Source organism: Equus quagga, chromosome 14 (assembly GCF_021613505.1).
Source record: "Equus quagga isolate Etosha38 chromosome 14, UCLA_HA_Equagga_1.0, whole genome shotgun sequence".
NCBI classification, from domain to species: Eukaryota; Metazoa; Chordata; class Mammalia; order Perissodactyla; family Equidae; genus Equus; species Equus quagga.
The window spans coordinates 77,624,155-77,651,803 of NC_060280.1; the positions used below are offsets into that span (position 1 = coordinate 77,624,155).

At 35.1% G+C, this 27,649-nt stretch overlaps 1 protein-coding gene across 2 annotated transcripts in view; it reads right to left on the bottom strand.

The window, feature by feature from the left end:
- Positions 1-27,649, bottom strand: part of ARHGAP32 (Rho GTPase activating protein 32) — a 320,326-nt gene that overhangs the window by 192,258 nt on the left and 100,419 nt on the right. For both annotated transcript variants that reach the window (XM_046685165.1, XM_046685164.1), the window contains exon 2: positions 13,707-13,815. In XM_046685165.1, coding sequence (XP_046541121.1) covers positions 13,707-13,811 — 105 coding nt within the window. In that variant the 5' untranslated portion in view covers positions 13,812-13,815. The remainder of the gene's footprint in view (positions 1-13,706; positions 13,816-27,649) is intronic.

The following is a 27,649-nucleotide window of genomic DNA, read 5'->3' on the forward strand; positions in this document are numbered from 1 at the left end:
GAAGATATATTCACCTCTGCTGTCTTTCAAATCTTACCAAAATAATAGAGAATTTTTTTCCCCATTTTCTTCGTGTAGTGGCAAAAGTACAAAGTGCCATATGTATAAGGTTATCCTTTGCAAGACATCCCTAGTACCTCAAGAGGGAAAAGAACCTAGATGTCCATCAATAACAGAATGGTCAAATAAACTATGTTGCATCCATACAATGGAATAGTCACAGCTTAAAAGGAATGAGGAAGATTTCAATCTATTGCTATAAAGTAATCTTCTGCATATACTAAGTGGGAAAAAAAAGAAAGCATGGTATAAGAATAGTCTATCCTTTAACTAAAAAGAGGGCAATTATAAAAATATGTGTATTTTCTTATTTTTAAAAAATGAGAGAAGAGGGGCCAGCCCAGTAGTGTAGTGGTTAAGTTCGCACGCTCTGCTTCGGTGGCCTGGGGTTCATGGGTTCCAATCCCGAGCATGGACCTACATACCGTTCATCAAGCCATGCTGTGGCAGCCATCCCACATACAAAATAGAGGAAGACTGGCATGGATGTTCGCTCAAGGCCAATCTTCCTCACCAAAAGAAAGAGAGAGAGAATAAACCAAAAAACAATTAAAATGTCTACACATGGGAGAAACAAAGATAGAGATACTCAAAGTTAGATTTTTCCGAATGCCTTGTTTTGTAGTTCAGATTTGGGGGCCATAGAAATGCTTTAAATATTTGTAAAACTAAACTAAATTCAAATGGCAAAAAAGGCAATCCCTGAAAATCAAAAGCCGAATAAAACAATCGAACCTAATCATTTTAAATTGGAGGCTTAAGCACACAGACAGGAATTACTTCGAATGACAGTAACACAAAGTAACAGATCCCACATAGAATATATCCTAGAGATAAAACAGAAAAAACTGTTTTCAGTAATATTTGTAATGCTATTTTGAAACTATCAAAAATAGAAGATTAAAGCAAACAAGTTATTGTTAATGTCATTAAAAACTAAGCTTTTCAGCATGAGATACAAGTATAAATCAAAGAAATTAAATAGAAACTCTTACGCACTTTGTTTTTGGGGAAGGATGTTTACGTGCGGCTGCTAGAATGACAGAACAGACACACAGAAGGCACAGTGACACAACCACAGCAAAGCACAGAGCTGAGTCTTTGTGCTACACCACGGATGGGACTTTAAAATGGGAATTCAACATTAATACCCTTAGACAAACTTGGAGCTGATTAAACACACAAGAATGTTAAGTGAGTGTCAAGTATATGGCAAGTTACTGTGCAACAGGAAGGAGGCTCATTTCTAAATTTCTCAAAATTTTATAAAGGACAATTAAAAATATATATGACATATTTTCCAAATTTATAGGCAGAAGGAAACAAAGGGATATTAATACTCTGAAAGACAGAATTCAAAGAGATTTTATTTTAATAGGCTACAAAGACAAACCAAAATGATTAAAGTTCATCACGAATAAAAATTAAAGCCCTGAATTTATGCTCAAAACTCAATTACATAAGTATGGGAGGAGCACACTTTTTCTGACAAGAAAAAGTAACAAGGTCTAAAGCCTATAGTTTACCACAAGCTAAATATAAGGCAAAAGTATATCCTTACTGGTAAAAAGTTAATACAGTCTGAAAAAATGGGGCATCTATAACAAGGAAAGTATTTGTTTCTCCACAATCTGAACCAGTTAAACCACATAGGGAACAGTTCATCCATTTCAGGAAAACATAATTTGATATCGAAAACTTGCAAAAATAGGAATTGGCAGTGTTTCTTCCTGTCTGCTTCAGGACTCCCTAACCCAGAAAAATAGTCTACCACTCCTGCAAATGATAACAGATCTTTAAAGAATCTTTCAAACTGCTATACTCTTGATCCCAAACCCAAGTAAATCTCTAACGTTGACTGAATAATTGTAAAGTGATTTAACAGTAGTGTAGTGTAACACACCATGTTCTGATAAAGAAACATAAGTGGGCCACTTCCACAGGCAGCCCACCACTATGCCCACGTCTTCTGTATTATCTATGTGTGTGATTATCTTCTCCAAAAGACTGTAAAGTCCATTGTAACAGGTACCAGCAGAATGCTAATGAGTATTACAGGTTTTAACTAAAAAATAGGGTAAGGCAAGGTGTTTAATATACAATCACAGAGCTGAAAGAAATTTCAATCAGCCATTCCACTCCAAAGAGGAAACTGAGACCAACAAAGAAGAAGCAACTTGCCATACTGCATTAGTCACAGTATTTATTTTAAATTGAATTTTTATCACAAAACTTACTACATCTAATATAGGCATATGGAAGAAAAAAGTTGAAAGACAGTCGAATTTTTTAAAAGAAAAATTACAACGATGAGAAACAGCTTTTCTCCTATCAAAATATAAAAGACTAAAAATTTTTAAGATTGAAAAGATACGGTACAGAAGACACCAAACATTACTGCTTAGAATATGAATTCACAAAATCCTTCTGACAAGTAATGTGAGGATCTTCACACTCTTCACATAAGTAATCCCCCATAAGATAACAGTAAAAAGAAAAGGCAAATTCATCACAAAGATATTCATCAAAGCAAAATATATAAAACAAACTCAAGGTCCTACTAATAATGAAATATCAATAACACATTCTATATTATAAGGTATTGTGTAGTCATTAAACTCGTTTATTAAGAGTTTTCATTTAACACCAATTACAACAGAGTATATACATAAACTTCTCCCAGGCAATCAGTTTTACAGAGTATTAGTGGTTTTAAAATTTCTGGAATATCAGTAATTTCCATCAACTAATGTTGTCATATATGTTAAATATATTATGAACCACAAACAACAGAGAAAAACTATATAACTCTCTCATAAGCAAAATTCTCAAGAGCTGTGCCCCCTGCAACTCCGTCAAGATTTCTCCCTCCTGGTCATTTAATCAAACACTGACCCAGGTAACACTGGGAAGAGATGCTGCAGATGTAATTCAAGTCCCAGGTCAGCTGATCTTAAAACACAAAAAATACCTGGGTGGGCCTAATGTCATCACATTAAGAATTTCAAAAGCAGAGTCTTCTCCAGGTGGTAGCCAAAGGGAAAGTCAGAAAAGATTTAAAGTATGAGCACTCAAGGTGCCGCTGCTGGCTTTGAAGACCAAGGTGGCCAAGTGAGGAGGAATTCAGGGAGCTTCTGGGATAAGAAAACAGCGCCCCTACCCCCATGCAGCTGACAGCCAGCAAGGAAACAGGGGCCTCAGACCTGGGAACGAGAAAGAACCACAAGGAACTAGATTCGGCTCACAGCCTGAGTGAGCTGGGAAGCAGATTCTTCAGTCTTCAGATGAGAGCCCAACCCAGCCAACGCCTTGATTTCAGCTTCATGAGACCCAAAATTGGTTCTGTCAAGAAAGGCAAACAGGACTGCCAGTTTCCATCCTCAACCACACGTAACCATAGGTAATACATGCAACAAACCTCTGAAATATGTTTATAGAAGCTTTTAAATCTTTATTTAGTCTAAGTATTTTTCCCTTCCTTACAAAGGAAAAAGAGAAAACGGGGAAAAATCTAATAATCCCAATACCACAGAAAAGCTAAATTTATTAAATCTATAGTATATTATGGTGAACAACAGTATCACTAAAATGATTCTTAAAGAATTAGTATATCACAAAGAAATTCAATTAACAGAGTTATCTGTGTGAATATTTTCCAAAGAATTTTGACACAAAATACCTTTAATGTTAAGAACAGATTATGAAACAATTCTCTTCACTTATTTCCTCCAATATGTTACCTAGAACTCCCAAAATGCAGGAGCTAAAAACAGAAATAGGAAGAAAAAGGAGGAGGCAGGTAGATTCAAGTATGTGGATAATTCAGGCAGCACACACACACCATCAAATAAGCGCCAGGAGTAAGCTGTACTGTTATACGTATTTAATTTTCAACTTTAAGTGGAAACAACAGGGTGGGATCACCAAAGAAAAAAACCTGAAACGTATTATAACTAGTTCTTCTGCAGCAAAGGAATTGCCTTAAAGTTCACCTCTACTAGAAAATAATATCTTCTCAGAGAGAACCAATTAATAGCTGGGAAAAACATTACTCAGGGGCAAGGTTTAAAATAACTTAGAAAAAATTAATAGCAAGTACCATTAGTACAATAATCACAAATTCACTACTGGGCAACAGCTGGTTAATCAATCTAAACATTAACACATTGACATATTAGCAAAATTTTTAAATATTCTGAAATTCATACTTTTCTATAATGGAGATTCAACTTTTCCTTCAACTCACTCCCATTTGCCCTGATCATTAGAGATAATCCTACTTATTCAAAAGGTATTTAATTTACTGACAATACAGGGTTCCAATGTTGTATATAATTTTACCAGATGTTTTATATAAAGGTACCTAGGAAAATCTAAAAAGAGTATACTACTACCTTTATAGGTACTTTATTCAGGTAAATTATTGCTAGTCTTCAGTGCTGCTAGAAAATGATACAGGTTTGTTTCTACACTTGAATTTTGTATACCAGATCTACTACTAGAAATTTGCATGTAATATTAAATATATATGATAAAAATATAAAATATAAATTCTTTTTGGAATAAGGCAGGGTACAAATAGAAGAAGGGTAGAAGGGAGGAAAGAAACACAAATGAGGGAGACATTTAATAGGAAAATTTCTACTAAAAGAAGAAAGAGCAAAATTCTACACTATCCATGACACTCCAGTTGAGATCTATAAGAATCATTATTCCTCTAACTGTACGTTTTAAGTACTTTTCTCCTTGAATATTTCATAAGTTCAAATTTTTTTTGAAAAGCTATATAACAAATTCTCTCAGAAAAAGTAACATCCAGATCACATAAAGCCTTAAATAGCACCATAATTGCAACATAATTTTCAGTTTAATAATTAACAATAAAATGCTGGGTTTAAGATTAGTTTAAAAGATTTTAGGCTTAACTTTTATAAAATGCCAATTTTCAACACTTTTAACCCATAAAATTAACAATTTCATGCAATTCGACCTAATATACATCCCAGAGCTCTTAGGAGTGCATCAATTATCTTCACTAATTAACACCATCAATTCACGCCAGAGAATCCCCACAATGTCCAGCCAGAACAGGATGCGCCAGGGAATGGGGTGGGCTTGGAGCTGTTTATTGAAGAGCTCTGAATACCCGGGCAGAAATTCAAAACCTGGGCTTTGCATATTAATCAATGGCTGCCTTTGCGATTGTTCACGAAGCAACACTAAACAAAACATTTGGCTTTTAAAGACTGAAATGATAAACACCATCAGTTTCTCTGAATTATAAGTAAAATTCACTCATCAGTTAAAAATAAACAGTTAAACATCAGACAGTAATAAAAGAGCTAAAGATATTCATTTAAGGAGCATCTGAAAAGACTGTTCTTTTATGCAAATTGCAAATGTTTTATAGCTTGATGGGTAAAAGGAACCAGTCTAAGTACCATACAGAGTGAACACCTATCAGTCTAAGAAGCAATAAGCCAAATACACACTTCTTCCAAAATTACCTCTTCCCCAAGATTATTCAAGAAGAAATAATCTAGCTCTTCTATCAATCCTCGTTCCTCTTTAGAAAGCAGTCAACAGAGCAGGAAATGGTCCAAATACCAAAGGTACTTTCGAGGAGTCTAAGAAAAATGTACCAATGGTCTCACTTTTGTCTTAAAAAAAAGAAAGAAAATAAATAAGAAAAAAAAGAAAAGAAAAAATAAAAAAGAGGAAAGAGGAAACAGAAAAGAAAAAGGAAAATTCATATTATTGTCTCACAAATCAACATAATAAAGGCCATATATGACAAGCCCATAGCTAATATCATACTCAACAGTGAAAAGCTGAAAGCTTTTCCTCTAAGATTAGAAACAAGACAAGGATGCCCACTCTTACCACGTCTATTCAATGTAGTACTAGAAGTCCTAGCCAGAGTAATTAGGCAAGAAAAAGAAATAAAGACATTCAAATCAGAAAGGAATAAGTAAAACTTGTCATTATGTGCAGATGATACAATATTATATATAGAAAACTCTCAGGACTCCACCAAAAACTGTTAGAACTAATAAATTCAGTAAAGCTGCAGGATACAAATCAATATACAAAAATCTGTTGCGTTTCTCTACACTAATAATAAACTATCAGAAAGAGAAATTAAGAAAATAATCTCAGGGCCAGCCTACCAGCACAGCAGTTAAGTTCGCACATTATGCTTCAGTGGCCTGGGGTTCACCAGTTCAGACCCTGGTTACAGACCTCCATACCACTTGTCAAGCCATGCTGTGGCAGGCATCCCACATATAAAGTAGAGGAAGATGGGCACCGATGTTAGCTCAGGGCCAGTCTTCCTCAGCAAAAAGAGGAAGATTGGCAGCGGATGTTAACTCAGGGCTAATCTTCCTCAAAAAAAAACAAAAAAAAGAAGAAGAAAAGAATCTCATTTACAACTGCATCAAAAAGAATAAAATACCTAGGAGTAAACTTAACCAAGGAGGTGAATGACCTAAACACTGAGAATTGTAAGTCATTCGAGGCTGGCCTCGTGGCCAGCGGTTAAGTTAGCACGTTCCACTTCGGCAGCCTGGTGATCGCCTGTTAGGATCCCAGATGCGGACATGGCACCACTTGTCAAGCCATGCTGTGGTAGGCGTCCCACATATAAAGTAGAGGAAGATGGGCACGGATGTTAGTTCAGGGCCAGTCTTCCTCAGGAAAAAGAGGAGGATTGGCAGCAGATGTTAGCTCAGGGCTAATCTTCCTCAAAAGAAAATAATAATAAAAAAGAAAAAAAGATGGGGGCCAGCCCTATGGCCGAGTGATTAAGCTCGCATGCTCCACTTCGGCGGCCCAGGGTTCAGATCCTGAGCACGGACATGGCACTGCTCATTAGGCCATGATGAGGCGGCGTCCCACATGCCACAACTACAGGGACCCACAACTAAAATATACAACTATGTGCTGGGGGGATTTGGGGAGAAAAAAGAAGGAAAAAGAAAAAGATTGGCAACAATTGTTAGCTCAGGTGCCAATATGTAAAAAAAGAAAAAAGAAAAAAAAAACTGTAAGACATTGATGAAAAAAGTGGAAGATACAAACAAATAAAAAGATATTCTGTGTCCATGGATCAGAAGAATTAATACTGATAAAATTTCCATGATACTCAAAGCAATCCACAGATTCAAAATTCCAACGGTATTTTTTACAGAAACAAAACAAAAAATCCTAAAATTTGTATGAAACCACAAAAGATACTAAACAGCCAAAGCAATCTTGAGAAAGAAGAGCATAGCTGGAGACATCACACTTCCTGATTTCAAACTATATATCAAAGCTATAATAACCAAAACAGTGTGATTTTGGCATAAAAACAGACACACGGATTGATGGAACAGAATACAGAGCCCAGAAATAAACCCACACATATATGGTCAGTTAATTTACGACAAAGGAGCCAAGAAGATATAATGGGGAAAGAACAGTCTCTTCAATAAATGGTGTTGGAGAAACTGGACAGACACATGCAAAAGAATAAAACTGGACCACTATCTTATGCCATACACAAAAAATTAACTCCAAATGGATTAAAGACTTGAACATAAGACCTGAAACCATAAAACTTCTGGATGAGAACACAGGTGGTAAGCTCCTTAATCAGTTCCGGCAATGATTTTCTGGATTTGACACCAAAAGCAAAGGCAGCAAAAGCACAAATATATAAGTGGGACTACATCAATCTAAAAATCTTCTGCACATCAAAGTAAACCACCAACAAAATGAAAAGGCAAACTACTGAATGGGAAAAAATATCTGCAAAGCAAGTATCTGGTAGGGGATTAACATTCAAAATATATAAAGAACTCATACAACTCAATAGCAAAAAAACAAACAATCTGATTAAAAAGTGGACAGAGGATCTGAACAGACATTTTTCCACAGAAGACATACAGACGGCCAACAGGTACATGAAAAGGTGCTCAGCATCACTAATCAACAGGGAAACGCAAATCAAAATCACAATGAGATATCACCTCACACCTATTAGAATGGCCATTATCAAAAAGACAAGAAATACCAAGAAATAACTAGTGCTAGTGAGGATGTGGAGAAAAGGGAACCCTTGTGCACTGTTGATGGGAACGTAAATTGGTAAAGCCACTATGGAGAGCAGTATGGAGTTTCCTCAAAAAAAATAAAAACAGAACTACCATAAGCTCCAGCAATTTCACTTCTGGGTATTCATCTGAAGAAAATGAAAACACTAATTTTAAAAGAGAGCTGCAACTCCATGTTCAGTGCCGCACTGTTTACAACAGCCAAGACACGAAAGCAACCTAAGTGTCCATTGATGGGTGAGTGGATAAAGAAGATAGAGTGTGCACACGCACACACACACACACACACAAATGGAATATTATTCAGCCATAAAAAAGAAGGAAATCTTGCTACTTGTGACAATGTGAATGGATCTTGAGGGCATTATGCTAAGTGAAAAAAGTCAGACAGAGAAAGACAAATACCATTACGATCTCACTTTTATGTGGAATCTTAAAAAAAAACCCTCAAAGAACAGATTGTTGATTTCTAGAAGTGGGGAGTGGGGGATGGGCAAAATGAGTGAAGGTGGTCAAAAGGTACAAATTTCCAGTTTTTAAATAAATAGATCCTGGGGATGTAATGTACAGCATGGTGACTACAGTTGATAATACTATATTTGAAAGTTGCTAAGAGATTAGATCTTAAAAGTTCTCACCACAAGAAAAATAATTTGTAACTATCTGTGGTGATATGTTAACTACACTTAATAGGGTGATCATTTAGCAATACACACAAATATTGAATCATTATGTTATACTCCTGAAACTAATGTTATAGGTCAATTATATCTCAATTAAAAAAATGACTATTATAAAATTTTTTAAATTCTTCACTCAGGAATTTCTGGCTTTCTTTTATTTATTGTTTTATTTTTTTTTTTTGAGGAGGAGGATTAGCCCTGAGCTAACTACTGCCAATCCTCCTCTTTTTGCTGAGGAAGACTGGCCCTTAGCTAACATCCATGCCCATCTTCCTCTACTTTATACGTGGGATGCCTACCACAGCATGGCTTTTTGCCAAGCAGTGTCATGTCCGCACCTGGGATCCGAATCAGTGAACCCCGGGCTGCCGAGAAGCAGAACGTGCAAACTTAACTGCTGCACCACAAGGCCAGCCCCTGGCTTTCTTTTAAACGTGTATTTAAAAAACTAATATTCTGGCCATAACACACAAATCAATAAAAGTTCAACATTTAAGCCCTTTTATTTCTAAAGAACTCAAAACTTAACTAATGGAATTGTTTTGGACAAACATTTTATAAGGGTTTCTCTTAACAATAAACTTCATTCCCGAAGTCGTATTTCACTTAGATTATTATTGAAAGAGAGAAAGGTCCCAAATTTTCTTTACTCTTACTTCCTCATTAAAATCAATATGATTTTCTAAACAGTGTAGTAAAATAGTAGCTGTAATCTCATTTATATCTTTTTCATCATTCACTGTTCAGTTTTTACAACCTAGAAATATACTATTTATTGAGTGTGATGATTTTTTTTTTAAAAAAGAGGATTATAGGGCTCGCACTATGGCAGAGTTATTAAGTTCAGCATGCTCCGCTTCGGGAGCCTGGCTTTACAGGTTCAGATCCTGGGCATGGACCTACACCACTCATCAGCCATGCTGTAGCAGCGGCCCATATACAAAGTGGAGGAAGACTGGCACAGATGTTAGCTCAGGGCTAGCCTTCCTCAGCAAAAAAAACAAAAGAGAGAGGATTATACCACCTGCCCTCAAGAAGGTTACACAGGAAAAAATCAGAGTACCAATATAACAATATGCTACTCTAATAACATATGATATAAACGGTAATTTCCATAGACAAATAAATGTGGACTCCAGAGAAGAGAATTCAGTATCTTTCTATGCATACAGCATATGACATTTTAATAGAGGGTAAACAAATCACCACATAACAAAAAAGATCATGTTTCTTCCCATTCAATAAATTCAATGTACATTTTTTGGAGGCTATACAAATTGTAGGCAAAAATGGGCAAAAGACTTTAGCGACCATCCTTTCAACAGAAGGCACCTCCAGGGACTCCTTGACTCAATAGGGGTGTGGGACTTGATGGTCTCTGATTAGGCTATTTTACATCTCCAAAGAGTAGAAGCTAACTTGTAGAAAACTGATAGTACCAATAATTCCTGTCCATAGAAATACAAATTGTGTCCAGTGGAACTGAACAGTCTTGCCAATTTTGCATCCATTTGCATCCATTTAGCATAACTGATATATAACAGTAAGGCACTCTGAACTCTCCTTTGAACCACACTGGACTGATTCCTTCATTAATTAATGAGTTAAATATCTTTGGCATGTGCTCATTTTATAGTTGTATGAGAGTCATGATTACATCCTCTTTTAAACTGTATTCTTCAATAAAATTGATATAAGATGATCTCTATCCTTCATCAAAGAGCTCACAATATAGTAAGAGAGAGAGAAAAATTCATAACCAGCTAGAATGAGATTAAATATTATGATAGCAATATAAACAACATACATAAGAAAAATAAAACCATTTTCTATCTGGAGCCTTACATGTTAATTTACAGTTACATGATAAGGCAGGGGTCAAGAAACTAGAACCAACCCAGCCCGCTGCCTGTTTTTGTACAGCCCACAAGCTAAAACTAATTTTTACATTTTTAAATGTTTGGGGAAAAAATCAAAAGAAGACATGTGAAAGACATATCTAATGACATGTGAAAATCACTTGAAATTCAAATATCAGTGTCCATAAAAAAGGTTTTATTGAAACAGCCATACTCATTTATGGGTTATCTACGGCTGCTTTCACGTTACAATGACAGAACTAAGTAGCTGAGAATGAGACCTTACGTGGCATTCTCATCAGTTCACACTGCTGCTCGGCACAACATAAAACACAGTATTGAGTTATAACTCAACAGCATTCAAGTTCCACATGTATTGCCAAACTATATTTTTTAAATTACCAATTCATACACATTATGTAAAAAGAAGCAAAGAAGAGATAAGTGGATTTTGAATGTCATGCTTTTAAGGCCAGAAGACTGTGGGTTTTGTTATCAAATTATATGGCAAAACATTGTGTGTATTATGCAGTGACATTCACAGCTGTGTTAAAAGAAGAGAATATACACCAACATTACCAAACAATGCACTCATCACAGTATCTTCAACTCAGAGGAAAGTAACCATCTGAAAAATTCGAAAATTCTAAAATAGAGTATATCATCACACAGAATTTCTTCACAAAAATTAAAACAAGATTGCATCCAAAGTAAATTTCCAGGTAGCTCATTTGTGAGCCAAGCAAGGAAAGCCATTCACCAGCTGTGAGGCAAGTAAATCACGTTTGACTACAGCAGCCAAAGAAATGTGTCCAGGGAAAACAAACTGTTTAAGCCTTTTGATGAGAACAGTTACTTCGAGAGTTGAGGTCATTTGGAGCAAAATCAATAGTCAATTAAAAGACAAGGGAAACGATTTCAAGTGGTCTTCCTTGATTCTTGATGAGTCAACAAATATAACCAACATTGCTCAGTTGTTGAAGACTCAATGCTGAGTTTAAAGTAGCTTAAAAATGAGCCCCTATGAACAGTCCTCATGGGACAACCACAGGTGACAATATTCTCAAATAAATTCAGCAAACATTAATTCGGTACAACCTAAAGTGAAATCTATTAAGATCCATTATAACATACTTTGGTAAAAAATATGTGTGGAGTAGAAAAAGGCTTAATTGGACACACTTTCAACCTCTGCTATTGAACACTAAATGGCTTTCATAATTAGTTTTTGCTGCAGATTTGACACTACTTCTTAATGATTTTAACCTAAAATTACAACGCCAAATATAGCTTATATGAGAAACTTACCCCGGTGATAATACTTAAAATTAATGTTAAATGCTAAATGTTAAAATGTTAAATGTTAAAATTGCAAGTAATCACAAGCTGCTATACATACTTCTCAAGCTATCAAAGGTTAAAACAAGAAGGCAGACGTCCTTTACCACACAAAATTTGCAGTGAATACATTTCCCGAGCTCAAACTACAGTTCCAGCAGGGTTTTTGAGACCACAATACAAATGCAAAGTATATTTCCACACCGCAAAATCCATTTTGAGGAGCTTCCACCTAATCTTCAATTAGAAGTTTGCGATGTAATGTTATGCTAAAAGGCAAATATCAACAGAAGAATCTAACAGAATTCTATAAATGCCTTCTCAGCAATGAATATGCTCAATTAACATCATATGATCATAAACTGATGTATTTGGCAGTACCTATCCGAGCAAAAAAGCACTTTCAAAAATGAAATATGTAAAATCTTATTATAGATCAGCATTGACAGATGAACACTTGCATTCAATTCTGATGATGAGAAATACTAACTTTTAACCACAATTAAGTAAAATGTTATTCTCAATGAAAAAAGAGTTTCATTGTTCTTATTAACAGACCTGAATTACAACACATTGTAACAGATTACACAGGTATCTCAAACTTGTCATGTGGAAAACCACACTGCACAGGATGTTTCCACCTAATCCCCAACAATGCTTTTCCAGCATCTCAGTGAATGTAAACTCCATTCTTCAGGTTGATGACGCCAAAAAACCTGAAGTCATTCTTCGCTTCTCTTTATCTCATTCTCTATATCCCCCATCATTACTAAAAACAGTTGGCTTTATCTATAAAACTATATCCAGAATCTAACCATTTTTCACCACATCTACCACTCTGTTCAAGCTGCCATCACTGTTCAGCCACTATAACAACCTTCTAACTGGTCTGCCTATTTCTTCTTTTGCCTCTCCCTTTAGCCTATTCACAACAACCAGAGACTTCCTTTAAAATTCTACGCCAGATCATGTCACTTCTTGGCCAAAAATTATCCAATGGTTTCCCATCTCACTCAGCAAAAAAAAAAAAAACAAAGTCCTTATAATGGACCACAAGAAACTATATGATCTGCTCTCCAGCCACCCAAACTACTTCTCTGACCTTAACTCCTTCTACTTTTCCCCGGCTCAACTTCAACCACATGTCCTACTTGTGTTTCCTGCAGCTTGCTTTTTAATCCTATGGCACAGCCTTTGTTCTTCCATTGCCTAAAATGATCTGTTCCCAGATAAACACATCCTCACTCCCTCACATCCTTCAGGTATTTGCTCAAATCTCACCTTCTCCAAAAGGCCATCTGTGACTACCCCATATTACAAGTAAGTATCCTTTCACACTCTATTCTACCACTCTGTAACCGCACCACTCTTCATGGATTTTCTACAACAGCACATACCACCACTTGACATATTATATATTTAGTTATTTGCTTCTCCTCCTACCCTGTGAAAATATAAGCTCCATGAAGGCAGGAAATATGTGTATTTTTTTCAGGCCCAGAGAGTCTAAAACAGTGCCTGGAATAGAGTATTTGCTCAATAGACATTTCCTGAATAAATAAACTAAGCAACAACAAAAAGTTTTTTGGTGTGACTAATGCTTCCTCAGTTCCTTTTCCTTATGTAAGTAAGACATACATATACACATATGCATAAAACTGATTTACCATTGCACTAAGTGTTTCTTCCCAATCAGGCCGCTCTCGAGGGTGAACGTTTCTGTGTAGTTCTGGAACAAAATCATCCTCTTCAGAATGAATGGAGGACTTCATCTTCCTAGAGACCAAAACATGAGAGACTGTGATAAGAATTCCTATTTCCATGAAAGCTTTCAAATAATCATAATTCAAAAGAACAGAAAATCACATCAGATTTGAAGTTCAGTTCAAAGAGCTTCATGGCTACTATTGATCCTGCATGTCTACTCTAGCTTTCAGAGATCTTTCCTGACGTGCCAAACACCTGCTTTTATTCCAGGAGATAAAAGTGAAGTTTATAACTAATTATCCTTTATGGTCTGTGGTAATCATTATAAAAGGACTGATTTTATCTGTTCAACACAGTTGGAGCCTTGAGAAAATTTCCAAGAACCATCAATATTTACAGAACAGTGCTAAGCATTAGTAAATTTCCAGGATGAAAGGAGAGAGATGGTACTTCTGGTTCCAATTTATGAAGCATAGTGGATTGAACTAGCACTCCTGAGGAGAACAACTGTGAATGCTGGACAAAACATAAAACTACTTATCTGAAGGCACAGGAAAGCAAGCAATACAGGTAGCACTTCTGGGGCTAAATTCTTTGGGAGAAGGAAAACCCATGAAGCAAATTCCACATATAATCAATCTTTTTGTATAAGAAATTTTCTAAATCAATGATGGGAAATAGAGCCTAAGCAAAATATTGTAGTCTAACTGAGCTGAAGAGGAAGAGGGTGGAAGTTGGGGTTGCCAAAGCAGATGGGGCTTCAGGGTGAAAAATGCCCCTTCAAAAGACCTGTAGAGAAGAAGTCCAAAACTCTACATGGAGATTCCTCTCAAACTGTTAACTTATTACTAAGCTTACAAGTATGTAGGACAAGATGCCAAGAAACTATCAAAAAACAGTGAATGGGCAACTAAAGAGCCAAGCAGATATTTCAGCAGCCCAGCAATACCAAGGAGATGAAGGTTAGCAAGCAAGCACCACTAAGATAGAGGAGCACTGAAAAAAAATCCCTGGGCTCTCAACTGAGACTCCAGGAAAGCCATGCCTTAGGACTAAGAACAAAATAGCAACAGACAAGCTCTAACAAAGCCTAAAAGCAAGCCTTAACAAAATCAGCACTGCCAGAAGGAAAACTATCTTCAGAGTAAAGCAACATTCTAAAGACCTTCTGTGAATTTTTCATCCACTTCCTCTGGTATCCAACAAACATTACAAGGTATGCTTAAAAAAAAAAAAGGAACAATGAATAAAATTGGAGAAAAAATATTCAAAATACAATGAGACTCACATTTGATTCAGATTTTAGAATGATCAGAAAGGGACTTTAAAATAGCCAGGATGGATTTCTGGCTTCTGCTTATGATGTAGAAAGCTGTAGAGAGCATCACTCTCCATCTAACAAGAAAAAAAGACAGATCATATAGGAAATCATAACTTTTCTTGAATCCATCAGAAAACTGAGGTCTCCAGGCAACCAACTAGCCTAAACTCTACAGAAAGACAGGAATCTCCAAGATGAGCTGGATGAGCCGGATCACAAGCAATTTCTCACCGAGGGCAAAGAAGGGGGAAAAGAGTGAGACAAGCTGGTAAGAAGAATTAAGTTAAATTTTTATCAAATTGCTAAAAACATTTATGACTAATACGTTCCATAAAATGAAAGAGGAAAACAGATGAAAAGATGAAGAATTTCAACAGAGAATTGAAATCTATGAAAACCAATCAAATATTCATCCTAAAACTGAAAAATAAAATATCTGAAATTAAGAACTCACTGGATGGGTTTAATAGAACAATGGACATGGTTAAAAAGAGGATTAGTGAACTGAAAGACAATTCAGCAGAAAATATCCACATTGAAGAATATAGAGAAAATAAGGACAAAAATATACAAAACAGCATAAAACACAAGACTTGGTAAAAAAAAATCTCAGATTTGTCTAAATTGTCAACTCAGAGATAAGAGAGATGATAAAAGAAAGGGACAAAAGCAGTATTTGAAAAATAATGGCTGAAAAGTTCTCAAAACTGATGAAAGTCATCAAACTACAGATTCAAGAGTCCTATAAAGCTCAAGCAGGATTTAAAAAAAAACTAAGTATATTATACTCAAACTGATAAAAAACCAAACACTAAGAGAAAATCTTAAAAGCAGCCAGAAAATAAAAGACACGCTGACTTTCAAGGAGCAATAATAACAATGTGGAGGACATTTCAATGGAAATGAGATCTACTGAAATGGAGTGAATCTTCAGCATAATAAAAGGAAAAAATATTGCCAACCTAGAATCCTCTACATCACAAAATCATCCATTAACAAAAGCAGAAAGAATTTACCACCAAAAGACTTGCAATAAAAGGAACAGTAGAGTTCTTCCAACTGAGGCAAACTGATCCCAAAACTACAGAAATGAATGAAGAGCATAATAAAGGGTAAAAAGTGGGAAAATATAAGTAAATATTAATTTAAAAATTGATGTAAAAACAAAAATAATATCCTATAAGGTATATAATAGCCATAAAAAAGCACAAAGGATAAGAGAGGTACATGTAGTCAAACAGGTTAGGAGTCTTCTATCAGTTTGGAAATGAAATAAGTCCTATTTTAGAGAAGAATGAAATAGGTCAAAGATACACATTGGCATCTTTACGGTAACCACTAAAAAAATAATGAATAAATGTATACAAACTAAAAAGCTGACAGAGGAGAAAATTTTGCAAAACAAAACATACTTGATTAATCCAAAAGAAAGCAGGAAAGACAGAATAAAGGCACAAAGAATAAAGAAGGCAAATGAAAAAAAATAAGTAACAAAATGTTAAACTTCAATCCAAGCATATTATTAACAATTTGTAAAGTGACTGGACTAGTCAGCAAACACATGGAGAAACTGGAACCCTCATTCATTGCTGGTAGGATTTTAAACAGTGCAGCCACTGTAAAACACTGTTCTGCAATTTCTCAAAATGTTAAACACAGAAATACCGTATGATCAAGTAAATTCCACTCCTAGATATTTAACCAAGAGAAATAAAAACCTATGTCCACCAAGAATTTGTACATGAATACTCATACCAATATTATTCAGAATAGCCAAAAAATGGAAAATAACCAAAATATCCATCAACTGAAGAATGGATAAACAAAATGTTATCAGATCCATACAATAAAATATTATTCAGCCATGAAAAAAAAGGAAGTGCTGATTCATGCTACACAAGGCTGAAAAGTGAAAATATCATGCTAAATGAAAAAGGCCAGATACAAAAGACATGTTGTATGAATCCACATATAAAAAATGTTCATAACAGTCAAATTCATAGAGACAGAAAGTATACTGGTAGTTGCCAGGGACTAGGGGGAAGAGGACATGAAGAGTTACTACTACTAAGAGATTTCTTTATGAAATGTTCAAGAATCAGATAGCGATAATGGTTGTGCAACTTTGTGAACAAGCTAAAAACCACTTGATTAGATTAATTAAGAGTGAATTTCACAGTATGTGAATTACATCTCAATAAAAAAGTAATAGACTAAAAATTCCAACTAAAATAGATAAAGGGAAATATTCCATAATGATAAAAGCATCAAATCAACAGTGTGATATAATAAATAAAATCTGTATGCAACAAATAACACAACTTCAAAATACATACAGTAAAATCTGAATGAACTAAAAGGAAAATAGATAAATCCAGTCGCAGATTTTAACAAACTTTTCTCAGTAACTGACAGAATAAGCAGACCAAAAACATCGTAAGTATATAGCAGATTGGAACAATCCATTTCTTCAACCTAAACTAATATAAAACATTAAACCCAAACTACAAAATATATATTTTTTTCAAGTGTATGTAAAACATTTACTAAGAGACCAAATGCTAGACGATGAAGCAAGTCTCAACAAATACAAAGAATTTAAATCATGAAGAAAGTGTTTTGTGACCACTACAGAATTACACTAAAATTCAGTTACTGAAAGATAACTAGAAATTCTCCCAAATGTTTAGAAATTATGAAACACAATTCTGCATAACTCTTGTCAAATACACAAAATCACAATGGAAATTACAAAACATTTTGATCCGAATGATAATGAAAATACGATAGGTTAAAATGTGTGGGATACAACTAAAACAGAGCAAACATCATAACCTCTAAATGCCTATTACTGAAAATATGAACAAGGTGAAAAAAATCCAAGAAAAATAGAAAGAAAAGCTTTTTTAAAAGAAGAAATAAATGTAGTAGAAAGCAGGTGTATAACAGAGAAAAGCAAAACCAAAAGTTGATTCTTTGAAAGATTAATAAAATGGACAACCTCTAGGAAGATTCATTGAGAAAAAACAGAGAACACACAATATAAAGAATGAAAAGGGAGCTGTAACTAGAAAGCCTACAGACATTAAAAAGATTCTGAGGACATTACAAACAACTTTATTCCAATATATTTGAGAATTTAGTTGAAACGGCAAATTCCCTGAAGAACATAACTTACCAAAACTGAAACAAGAAACCAAAAAATTTAAACAGTCTTAGAGCTATTAAAGAAACTGAATCTATATGAAAACACCAGGCCCAAAAGGATTCATTGGTGAATTCTTTCAAATAATCAAGGAATAAATTATAACAATCTTACATATATTCTTCCAGAGTACAAAAATAAAAGACCGCCTCCCCCCAACACACAACCTGTTCCATGAGGCCAGGACAGACTTCATAACAAAAGCTGATAAAAATATTACTAGAAAAGAAAATTATAGGTCAATATCATGAACACAGCTGCAGAACTCCTAAACAAAATATTAGGAAATCAAACCCATTGGTATACAAAACACATATATAGTGACCAAGTGAGCTTTAGTCCAAAATGCAAATTGTTTTAACATTCTAAAACTAATCCCTATAACTGACCACATCATTAAAATAAAGGAATAAAAACATATATCATTTCAATAGGTAAAATTTAATACCTATTCATGATATTTTAAACACATATTGAGAGAGACATGAAGGTTATTAAAACACACACACAGACACAGCTAATATCATGCTTAATGCTGAAATACTGATGCTTTCCCACTGATAAGCAAGGTCAGCAAGGTCAACAAGGTCATGAACAAGACAAGAGTGTCTTCTATTCAACATTGTACTTGAGGTCTTAGTTTTTTTTAAAAAGGCAAGAAAAAGTAAAAGGTATAAAAATTAGAAAAGAAAAAGTAAAATTCTCATCATTTAAAGATGACACAATGTGTACACAACCTAAAAGACTCTAAAACCAATTAGAATTAATAAAATAATTTAGCAAGATTACAGGATATAAAGTCAAATGCAAAAATCAAATGTATTTATATATACCAGAATCATAAATTTATTTATTAAGGCAAAAAAAGGCCCATCAAAAACACAACCGTTAAATAATTTGTACAATAGACGTATAGAATACTACACAGAAGTGAAAAAGAATTACTGCTGCCACTTGCAACAAGTGGATGAATCTCATAATGCTAAGATTGGCAGGGGGAACGACTGGGAAGTCTTTTTTTATGGTCTGACCATGTGGTGGTATTTGACAGATATAGGCAGGCATACATTCTGTCAGAGACACAGAGAATTTGGTTTGTTAGTCAATTTACATCTGTCTGTTTGTGAAAGACCATGTCTCATTTCCACTGCAGAGAACAGCTCTTTGAGATATATCTAAAGCTGTGAGTTTAGTGTTCTCTGTTAATTTTACCCATGGCTGAAGTTGTACAACTGAAGCTACAAGGTGTCTGTGTGTGTCTGTAACCGACAGAAGTCATCACCTATCCTCATAGGGAGTAATACGTTTTCCTACCTTCCTACTTTATATACCTTTATACCTTCATTATAAAGCCCCTTAAAATATAGGAGCTCTGTTCTGGTTGGTTTATATACACTATTAAGTGCTTACATAAATCTAAAATTTCCATAAAATAAAGAAACTGAACTTGTAACACTAATGGGGTCAACTGTATTGGTGGTCAAAACAGAAGAGAGGTTTGCTGAAGCCAGCAGAACTGAGTTATGGTCACTTCCAACAGAAAATGCCTGTTATATTATATAATTCTTAACAGGTATTATAGTTTTATCATGCAAAAATCACAAAGGTATAAAAAGGAATGTAGTAGAAACCCTTCCTCCCCTCCCTGTCTCCAATCTGCCCAATCCCTAACCACTAACCTCCCCACCCTTATATATTCTTCTAGACTTTCTTTATATATATATCCATTTTTTCCATATATATTAAAAAATATATCCACACAAACTATAAAAGCAATGTGTACATATGCTACTCTTTGTGTAAAAAAATGAAAGAAGAGTTTTATTCCTCCATTACCACACTTTCTACATAAAAAGTACTATGTTTATCTACTGTTGTATAGTTTTCTAATATTTCCTGGAGAACTTTTCATATCAGTATCTAAAAAGCTTCTTTGTTATTTTTACAAGTGTATAATATTCCACTGTGTAGATATTCCATAGTTTATTTAACTAGCCCCCTACTGATGGATTCTTGAATTATTTCAGTCTTTTGTTAATACAAACAATGCTACAATAAGTCTCTAAATATATCATTTCTACAAATGTACAAGTATATCTGAAAAACAAATTCTCAACAGTGAAAAAACCTCTTTGTGTCTATTAGCCCATTTTTCTACTCGGTGGTTGTCTTTTTCTTTTTTTAGTTTTATATATATTAAAGACACTAATCCTTCACTTGTAATATGAGTTCCAAGTATTTTTCTTAGGTAGTCATTTGTCCTCACTTACTTTGTTTTTGTATAATGCAGGTGTTTTATATTTTATGTACCTGAATTTCACAACCCTTTCTTTTACGGGTTTTGCCTTTTAAGTCATAGTTCAAAATGCCTTCCATGATCCAAAAACATTTTAATTTTCCCATCTTATCTTTTAAAATTTTTATGGATTCATTTAATACACATATCTTTGATCATTTGGAATTTACCCTTGGTATGAGGTAGGATTCCAATTTTCTTTATTTTCCACAGTTGTCTACCCAGTTTCCCCCACAGTATTCATGAATAATACATTTATCCCCACTGGTTTTTATGAAGCCATCTTTACCATATCTAACTCTTCCTGTATATTTGGCAATATTTCTAGACTTCCCATTCCACCCCACTATGCCTTCTATTCATGTACCAGTGCCACAAGGTTTTAATTATTGAGACTTTATAGTATGAGATCTGGTTGCACTAGTCCTCTATCCACCATTCTTGCTGTTTTTCTTTTCCCCAGAAGGTTCCTTGGCTACATGATTTAGCCAAGATCAATTTATATTAAGATCAATTTACCTAGGTTTTTAAAAAGCATTCTTATTATCCCATTAAATTTATAATAAACTGACATCTTTATGATGTTGAATATTCCCAAATATGAATAAGGTATATCATTTTTGTTTTTTTTTTTTTGAGGAAGATCAGCCCTGAGCTAACATCTGCCGCCAATCCTCCTCTTTTTGCTGAGGAAAACTGGCCCTGAGCTAACATCCGTGCCCATCTTCCTCTACTTTATATGTGGGATGCCCACCACAGCATGGCTTGCCAAGTGGTGCCATGTCCACAACCGGGATCCGAACCAGCGAACCCTGGGCTGCTGAAGTGGAACATATACACTTAACCGCTGTGCCACTGGGCCAGGCCCCAAGGTATATCTTTTTATCTGTTCCAAACTTCGTTTACATCCTTCAGTAATGTTTTAAATTTTCCTCATATAGGTCTTAGAGTTCCTTAAGATTATTCCTGAGTATTTTATCATTTGGGTGGTGGCTCTTAAAAATGGCACTTTTTCTTCCACTATATCTTCTAACTAGGACTGTTTGATACATTATTATTAGCCCTGTTTTGCAGACAGGAAAACAAACGCATTAACTCATCACAGTCACTCCGGACGTGGTAGACTCTCTTCTCCTGGAAGATCCCACTTTTCAGCCTGAAGAAGACACTGAAACAAGTCATTCACATCTCTAGCGACCCACTAGACTGGGTAACAGACACCAAGATTCTGCCTTCACTAAATGCTCCCTTCAGAAGCTTCCTCTTAAAAGCCATGGAAAAAACTACCAGTGGACTTCCAATTCAAGACTGCATACATGTTGAGACACAGATTTCTCCTTCCCCAAGTCTCTGAAAAATAAGCAAGCTAAATAAAAGTAAATAAACCTTAACAGAATGGTATGGGTGGAATCAGCAGGCCAGAGAGAGAGCTTGATAAACTCGTGGAAGACAAAAAGCAGGTGGGATCGTACTGACTGGAAACCAAGAGAAAAACAGAAGTTCAAGGAGGCTGCTCTCCCACTGCTCTCCACAACAAAAGAGATATTTGCCCCCAAGGAATTAATAAAAACTGGAAAATTACTCTGTAAAGAAATTTAACAGTCAATCAGAAGGACTAGGGCTCCTAACGTGGGCGTCTGCACCTAAGAGAAGCAAGGCAGAAGCTATCTGATCCGGGGACTACTGAAGAAAACACAGCAGGGGGAGGAGGCAAAGAAGGGCAAGCATTCAGCTCAGCAGTTAAAACATTAATTCTCTTCAGTTAGCACAAACACAGCAAGTACATTGAATAAATAAAGCTGGAAAGCTGAAGAAGAAAGACAATAACCTAAATCTATTAATATATATATAAATAAGCCAGAGTACATATTATATCTATATATGAAGAAGAACCCTTAAAAATTATTTCTCTACTTCAATTGAATCTGTAAGATTAAAGAAAAGAAGAAAGTAATGGTCTAAAGAACAAGTACAAGAAATACTTCAAATCAAAAAATAAGAATGTAAAAAGAAATACATCATGAAAAAAAGGACAGATTAAGGAGACCTAATATGCAATAAATAGGTTCCACAAGGAGAAAATTATTACACATAGAGAGGTAATAACTAATAATAGATAACAATAAAAACTCTTCCCTAACACAAAGACTTGAATCTGCAGATTGAAAGGCACTGAGCTCCTTGGACCCGTCTCCTCAAACAAGGGCAACAAAAGTAAAAATGAACAAGTGGGACCACATCAAACTAAAAAGCTCTGCACAGCAAAGGAAACCATCAACAAAATGAAAAGGCAACCTACTAAGTGGGAGAAGATATTGCAAATCATACATCCAATAAGGGGTTAATATCCAAAATATACAGAGAACTTAACACAACTTAATATCAAAAAATCAAAAAAGCTGATTAAAAATTAGGCAGAGGATCTGAATAGACATTTTTCCAAAGAAGACATGCAGATGGCCAATAGGTACATGAAAAGATGTTCAACATCACTAATTAGGGAAACACAAATCAAAACCACAGTGAGATACCACCTCCCACTTGTCAGAATGGCTATTATCAAAATGACAAAAAATAAATGTTCGTGAGGATGTGGAGAAAAGGGAATCCTCATACATTGTTGGTGGGAAGGTAAATTGGTGCAGCTGCTATGGAAAACAGTATGGAGGATTCTCAAAAAAATAAAAATAGAACTACCATACAATCCAGCATTCCATTTCTGGGTATTTATAGAAAGAAAACAAAAACACTTATTCAAAGAGATATATATATGCACCCCTATGTTCACTGAAGCATTATTTACAATAGACAAGATATGGAAGCAACCTAAGTGTCTATCAAAAGAAGAATGGATAAAGAAGATGTTGTATATGTATACAACGGAGTATTATTCAGCCATAAAAAAGGATGAAATCTTGCCATTTGTGACAACATGGAGGGACCTAGAGACTATTATGCTAAGTGAAATAAGTCAGACAGAGAAAGACAGATATGGTATGATTTCACTTATATGTGGGATCTAATAACCAAAACAAATGAAAAAAACAAAACAAAACAGAAACAAACTCATAGATACCAGAAACTACCTGGCAGTTACTAGAGTAAGGAAGGGTTGGGGGTAGGCAAATAAGTGAAGGAGATTAAGTACAAACTTCCAGTTATAAAGTTTGGGGATGTAATGTACAGCATAGGGAATATGGTCAATAACATTGTAATAACTTTGGTGACAAATGGTAACTAGACTGATCATGGTGATCATTTCATAATGTATATAAATATCAAATCACTATGATGTACATCTAAAACCAACAGGATATTGCATGTCAATTATACTTCAATTTAAAAACCAGATTTCTTGGGGGCCGGCCCAGTAGCACAGCAGTTAAGTTCGCACATTCTGCTTCGGTGGCCTGGAGTTCGCTGGTTCGGATCCTGGGTGTGGACATGGCACCACTTGGCAAGCCATGCTGTGGTAGGCGTCCCACATATAAAGTAGAGGAAGATGGACACGGATGTTAGCTCAGGGCCAGTCTTCCTCAGCAAAAAGAGGAGGATTGGCCAAAGATGTTAGCTCAGGGATAATCTTCCTCAAAAAAAAAAAAAGATGTTCCCTTTTAAGAGGAATCTTGATGCCAACTGCTAAAATAATAAAATATATTCCATATCCTTGAAAAAAAAGGAGAGCCAGCCCTGATGGCCTAGTAGTTAAAGTTAGGCGCACCCCACTTCAGCAGCCCATGTCCAGTTCCCAGTCCGTCAGTAGCCATGCTGTGGTGGCAGCTCACACAGAAGAACTAGAAAGACAACTAAAATATACAACTATGCATTGGGGCTTTGGCGAGGAAAAAAAAAAGAAAGAGAGCAAGATTGTCAACAGATGTTAGTTCAAAGCAAATCTTTCCCACCACAAAAAAAGGAAAATCACTGAGCTCTAAGCTAAAGAATTGATGCCAAATATATGTAGCTAAGGATAAAAAGAAAATCTTACAAGCATTCAAACAGTAAGAACAAGTTATGTACAAAGAGAAAAAAACTGGCATTTGAGTATATGCAGGAAATCAGATTACATCACTCATAGAACTTACCTGAATAATCAAGAAAATATCAATCAAATATCAAATGAACCAGAACAGACATATTGAAATGAGATATGATAAAAAAGAAGAAACAGCAGTAAGCACTGAGCAATGATACGTATAATTAAATCTAAGTGAATGACAAAAAATATTAAACCATCTCAGCAAAAAACGAACGGAAGGTGGGGTAGAATGGTGATAAATAAAAGACACCAAAAATCTCATCCAGGAAGAAAGGGATTAAGACAAAGAGGAAGTAAAAGTATTCTAAAGATCTTATTTTAAGAAGAAGGGAAGTAGAGAAGAAAAGAGAGAGCCACAGTAGGAAAAATCAGCACACTTGAGTGGAACAAATTATTTGATTTTCAAATAATAATAGAGAAAATATATATCTGAATATGAAAGCATAGAAAGGGAAGCTAATTATTAATGGAAAGTAAAAGTACAGCAGAACTTCTGAAGTTAAATATCTAGAAAAGATTTGCTTGTTCTGACTATAATCTTCCTAGGCTAGTCACGATGTATTTTTTTAAAGAGGAAACTGACTATATTATATTTATAAGTAGAGCTTTAAATGTTTCAGGGATTTCATTTACTAAGTTGGAACATGCAACTGACTGTTTACAGGAGTTTAATGTTTCAGTTGAATGAAAAGATTAAGGAAAAACAGGTTTTTAAATGTTTAATTTTAAATAAATAGCTTGGTAACCAGGAACTTTTATAGAGTTTTATATAATTTCTGAATTCTAAGGCCCTTTTTCAACATCAAAAAACTCACACAGATTAAGAAAGGCTCACCTTGGATTTCATCCCAAAGAGTTTAATTATTGAAATACCAAGGAAGTCTTGTACTAGCATGCCTCATGGTCAAGACAGATTCATTTCACAGATTATACAGTCTAATGGCTAGACTCCAATACTGCATAAAATTTTCTGAGATTAAGCAATGTTCACCTCAGACATTGCTGATTAGAATTAAATTTATTTTTGTGACACTGATAAGAGTATGTTGGGTAAAAGTTCTATTTAATGTTGAAAGAATATTTTAGGGGCTAGACTATACTCCAGGTCATACATCAGGTTACAGAGTAATATAAATATTATCTGTTTTTACAAAGTACACATCTTTTTTGGTATCATATGTAATAGATTACTAAGGGTCAGATGCCTATGAAAAGTCGCAGAGTAAAAAATAGGCCTAGGTGTGATATTGGTATATATGTCAATGGTTAATTGTCAATGATACCCCCTCTATCCTTTCAGGCTCATAAAAACTGATTGGGAATTTCAAAATCAAGAATTTCTACAGAAGACAAAAGAATAGTCGTGTTATTAAAAGCAGGAAATGGTGAAATAGCTTTATAAGCATCCAGAGGAATTTAGTCATTAAAGTCAATCATTCTAGGTCTGAAAGAACAGTAAGAACCTAGAAGAAATATAACACTATATTCCAAGCCCTTGTCACCTGTTTCAACTGCTGCTGTATCTTCTACCTCATGATATCATTTCAAATAAGGCAGAGAAGGAATAAAGCAGCCAACCAACCAAGTGCATCAATTATTATTAGTCCTATGATTCTATAAACCAAAAAGACATTCCAAAAAACACTCAAATCTGTTCACCAAATCCTCTAGTGTAAAGTTGGAAGTTTCTCTTCTCACTTAAAATCAAATGTCTTATAATGGAGATACAAGTGAAGATCTGATGGAGAGATCTAGGCATCCATAGACTCTGATTTTAAAGGTACACAAGTTCTAAAAATGTGGTTCAATTATGTACTATATCATCTCTGTAAGTGTCTCAAACTCTATGTCATACTTGCCAGGCTAAGTATCTGCCAATAACGTGGTATTAGAGAAGACTAAACAAGATCATATGATAAACATTTCTACCCTGAAATGCCAAAGAACTAGAATCTTTCATGATGGAGTGAGTAATAATTCGTAGGTGTTCCAGAGGTCATATCTTTAACAGGTCACATTACTGTATGCATTACTTCACTTGTATGTTGGGTGCATAATCTATACATCACTGGTGCTCAAAAACTCCTCAAAGAAGGAATTTCAGAAGTGAGATGTCATCTGTAGGCTCTTAAAGGGTATTAGTGGGGCCAGCCCAGTGGCATAGTGGTTAAGTTCATACACTCTGCTTCGGCAGCCTGGGGTTTGCTGGTTTGGATCCTGGGGACAGACCTACACACTGCCCATCAAGGCATGCGGTGGCAGCGTCCACATACAAAACAGAGGAAGACTGGCACAGATGTTAGCTCGGTGACAATCTTCCTCAGCAAAAAAAAATTTATTACTTACCAGAGAATAACATTTAGCAGCAGATATACCAAAAATCTTATATAAAACTAAAGTCTTTCACTTTGAACATCAAAATTTTGTTCTACTACACACTGACAACGTGGTCTATGTGACTTTCTAAGGCATAATTTCCTTATCTGGAAAATAGTAAAAATAATGCCTACTATATAGGATTGATATACAGATAACCTGTATACTTGAAATAACATATTTGGCTTAGTACACTACATATAACTCCTATATAAAACTTTTCTTTCTTAAAAGAATTAAAATTCTTGGTTTTCCTTTTCTGTCTTATATTCCCCTTCTTATATTCTGATGGGTTCTTCTAATGATCACTAAGGACTCTAAGGATCCCCACATATTTTACCATAGTGATATGATAGACATTAACTTCACCCTACAAATCAGAAATCAGAAAATGACAGATTTGTGAGTCAGTGGTAGACAAGTCTGAACTATTACCATGAAGGAGATTGGGCAACTTTCCACAGTGCTAGAACGTAAGAAAAAGCATCGTTTCCTCCAACCAAGTCCAAAAATAAATGCTCTTCCAAAAGCTACTGGACAAACATAATGCCCGTGTGAGTACTTCCTCTTAAAGCAGACGACAGCTGGAAGCACCAGAACCTACACTCCAGGTGCTGTATGACTCTACCCCTCGCAGCCACTGTGCCTCAGACAACACAACGTTAT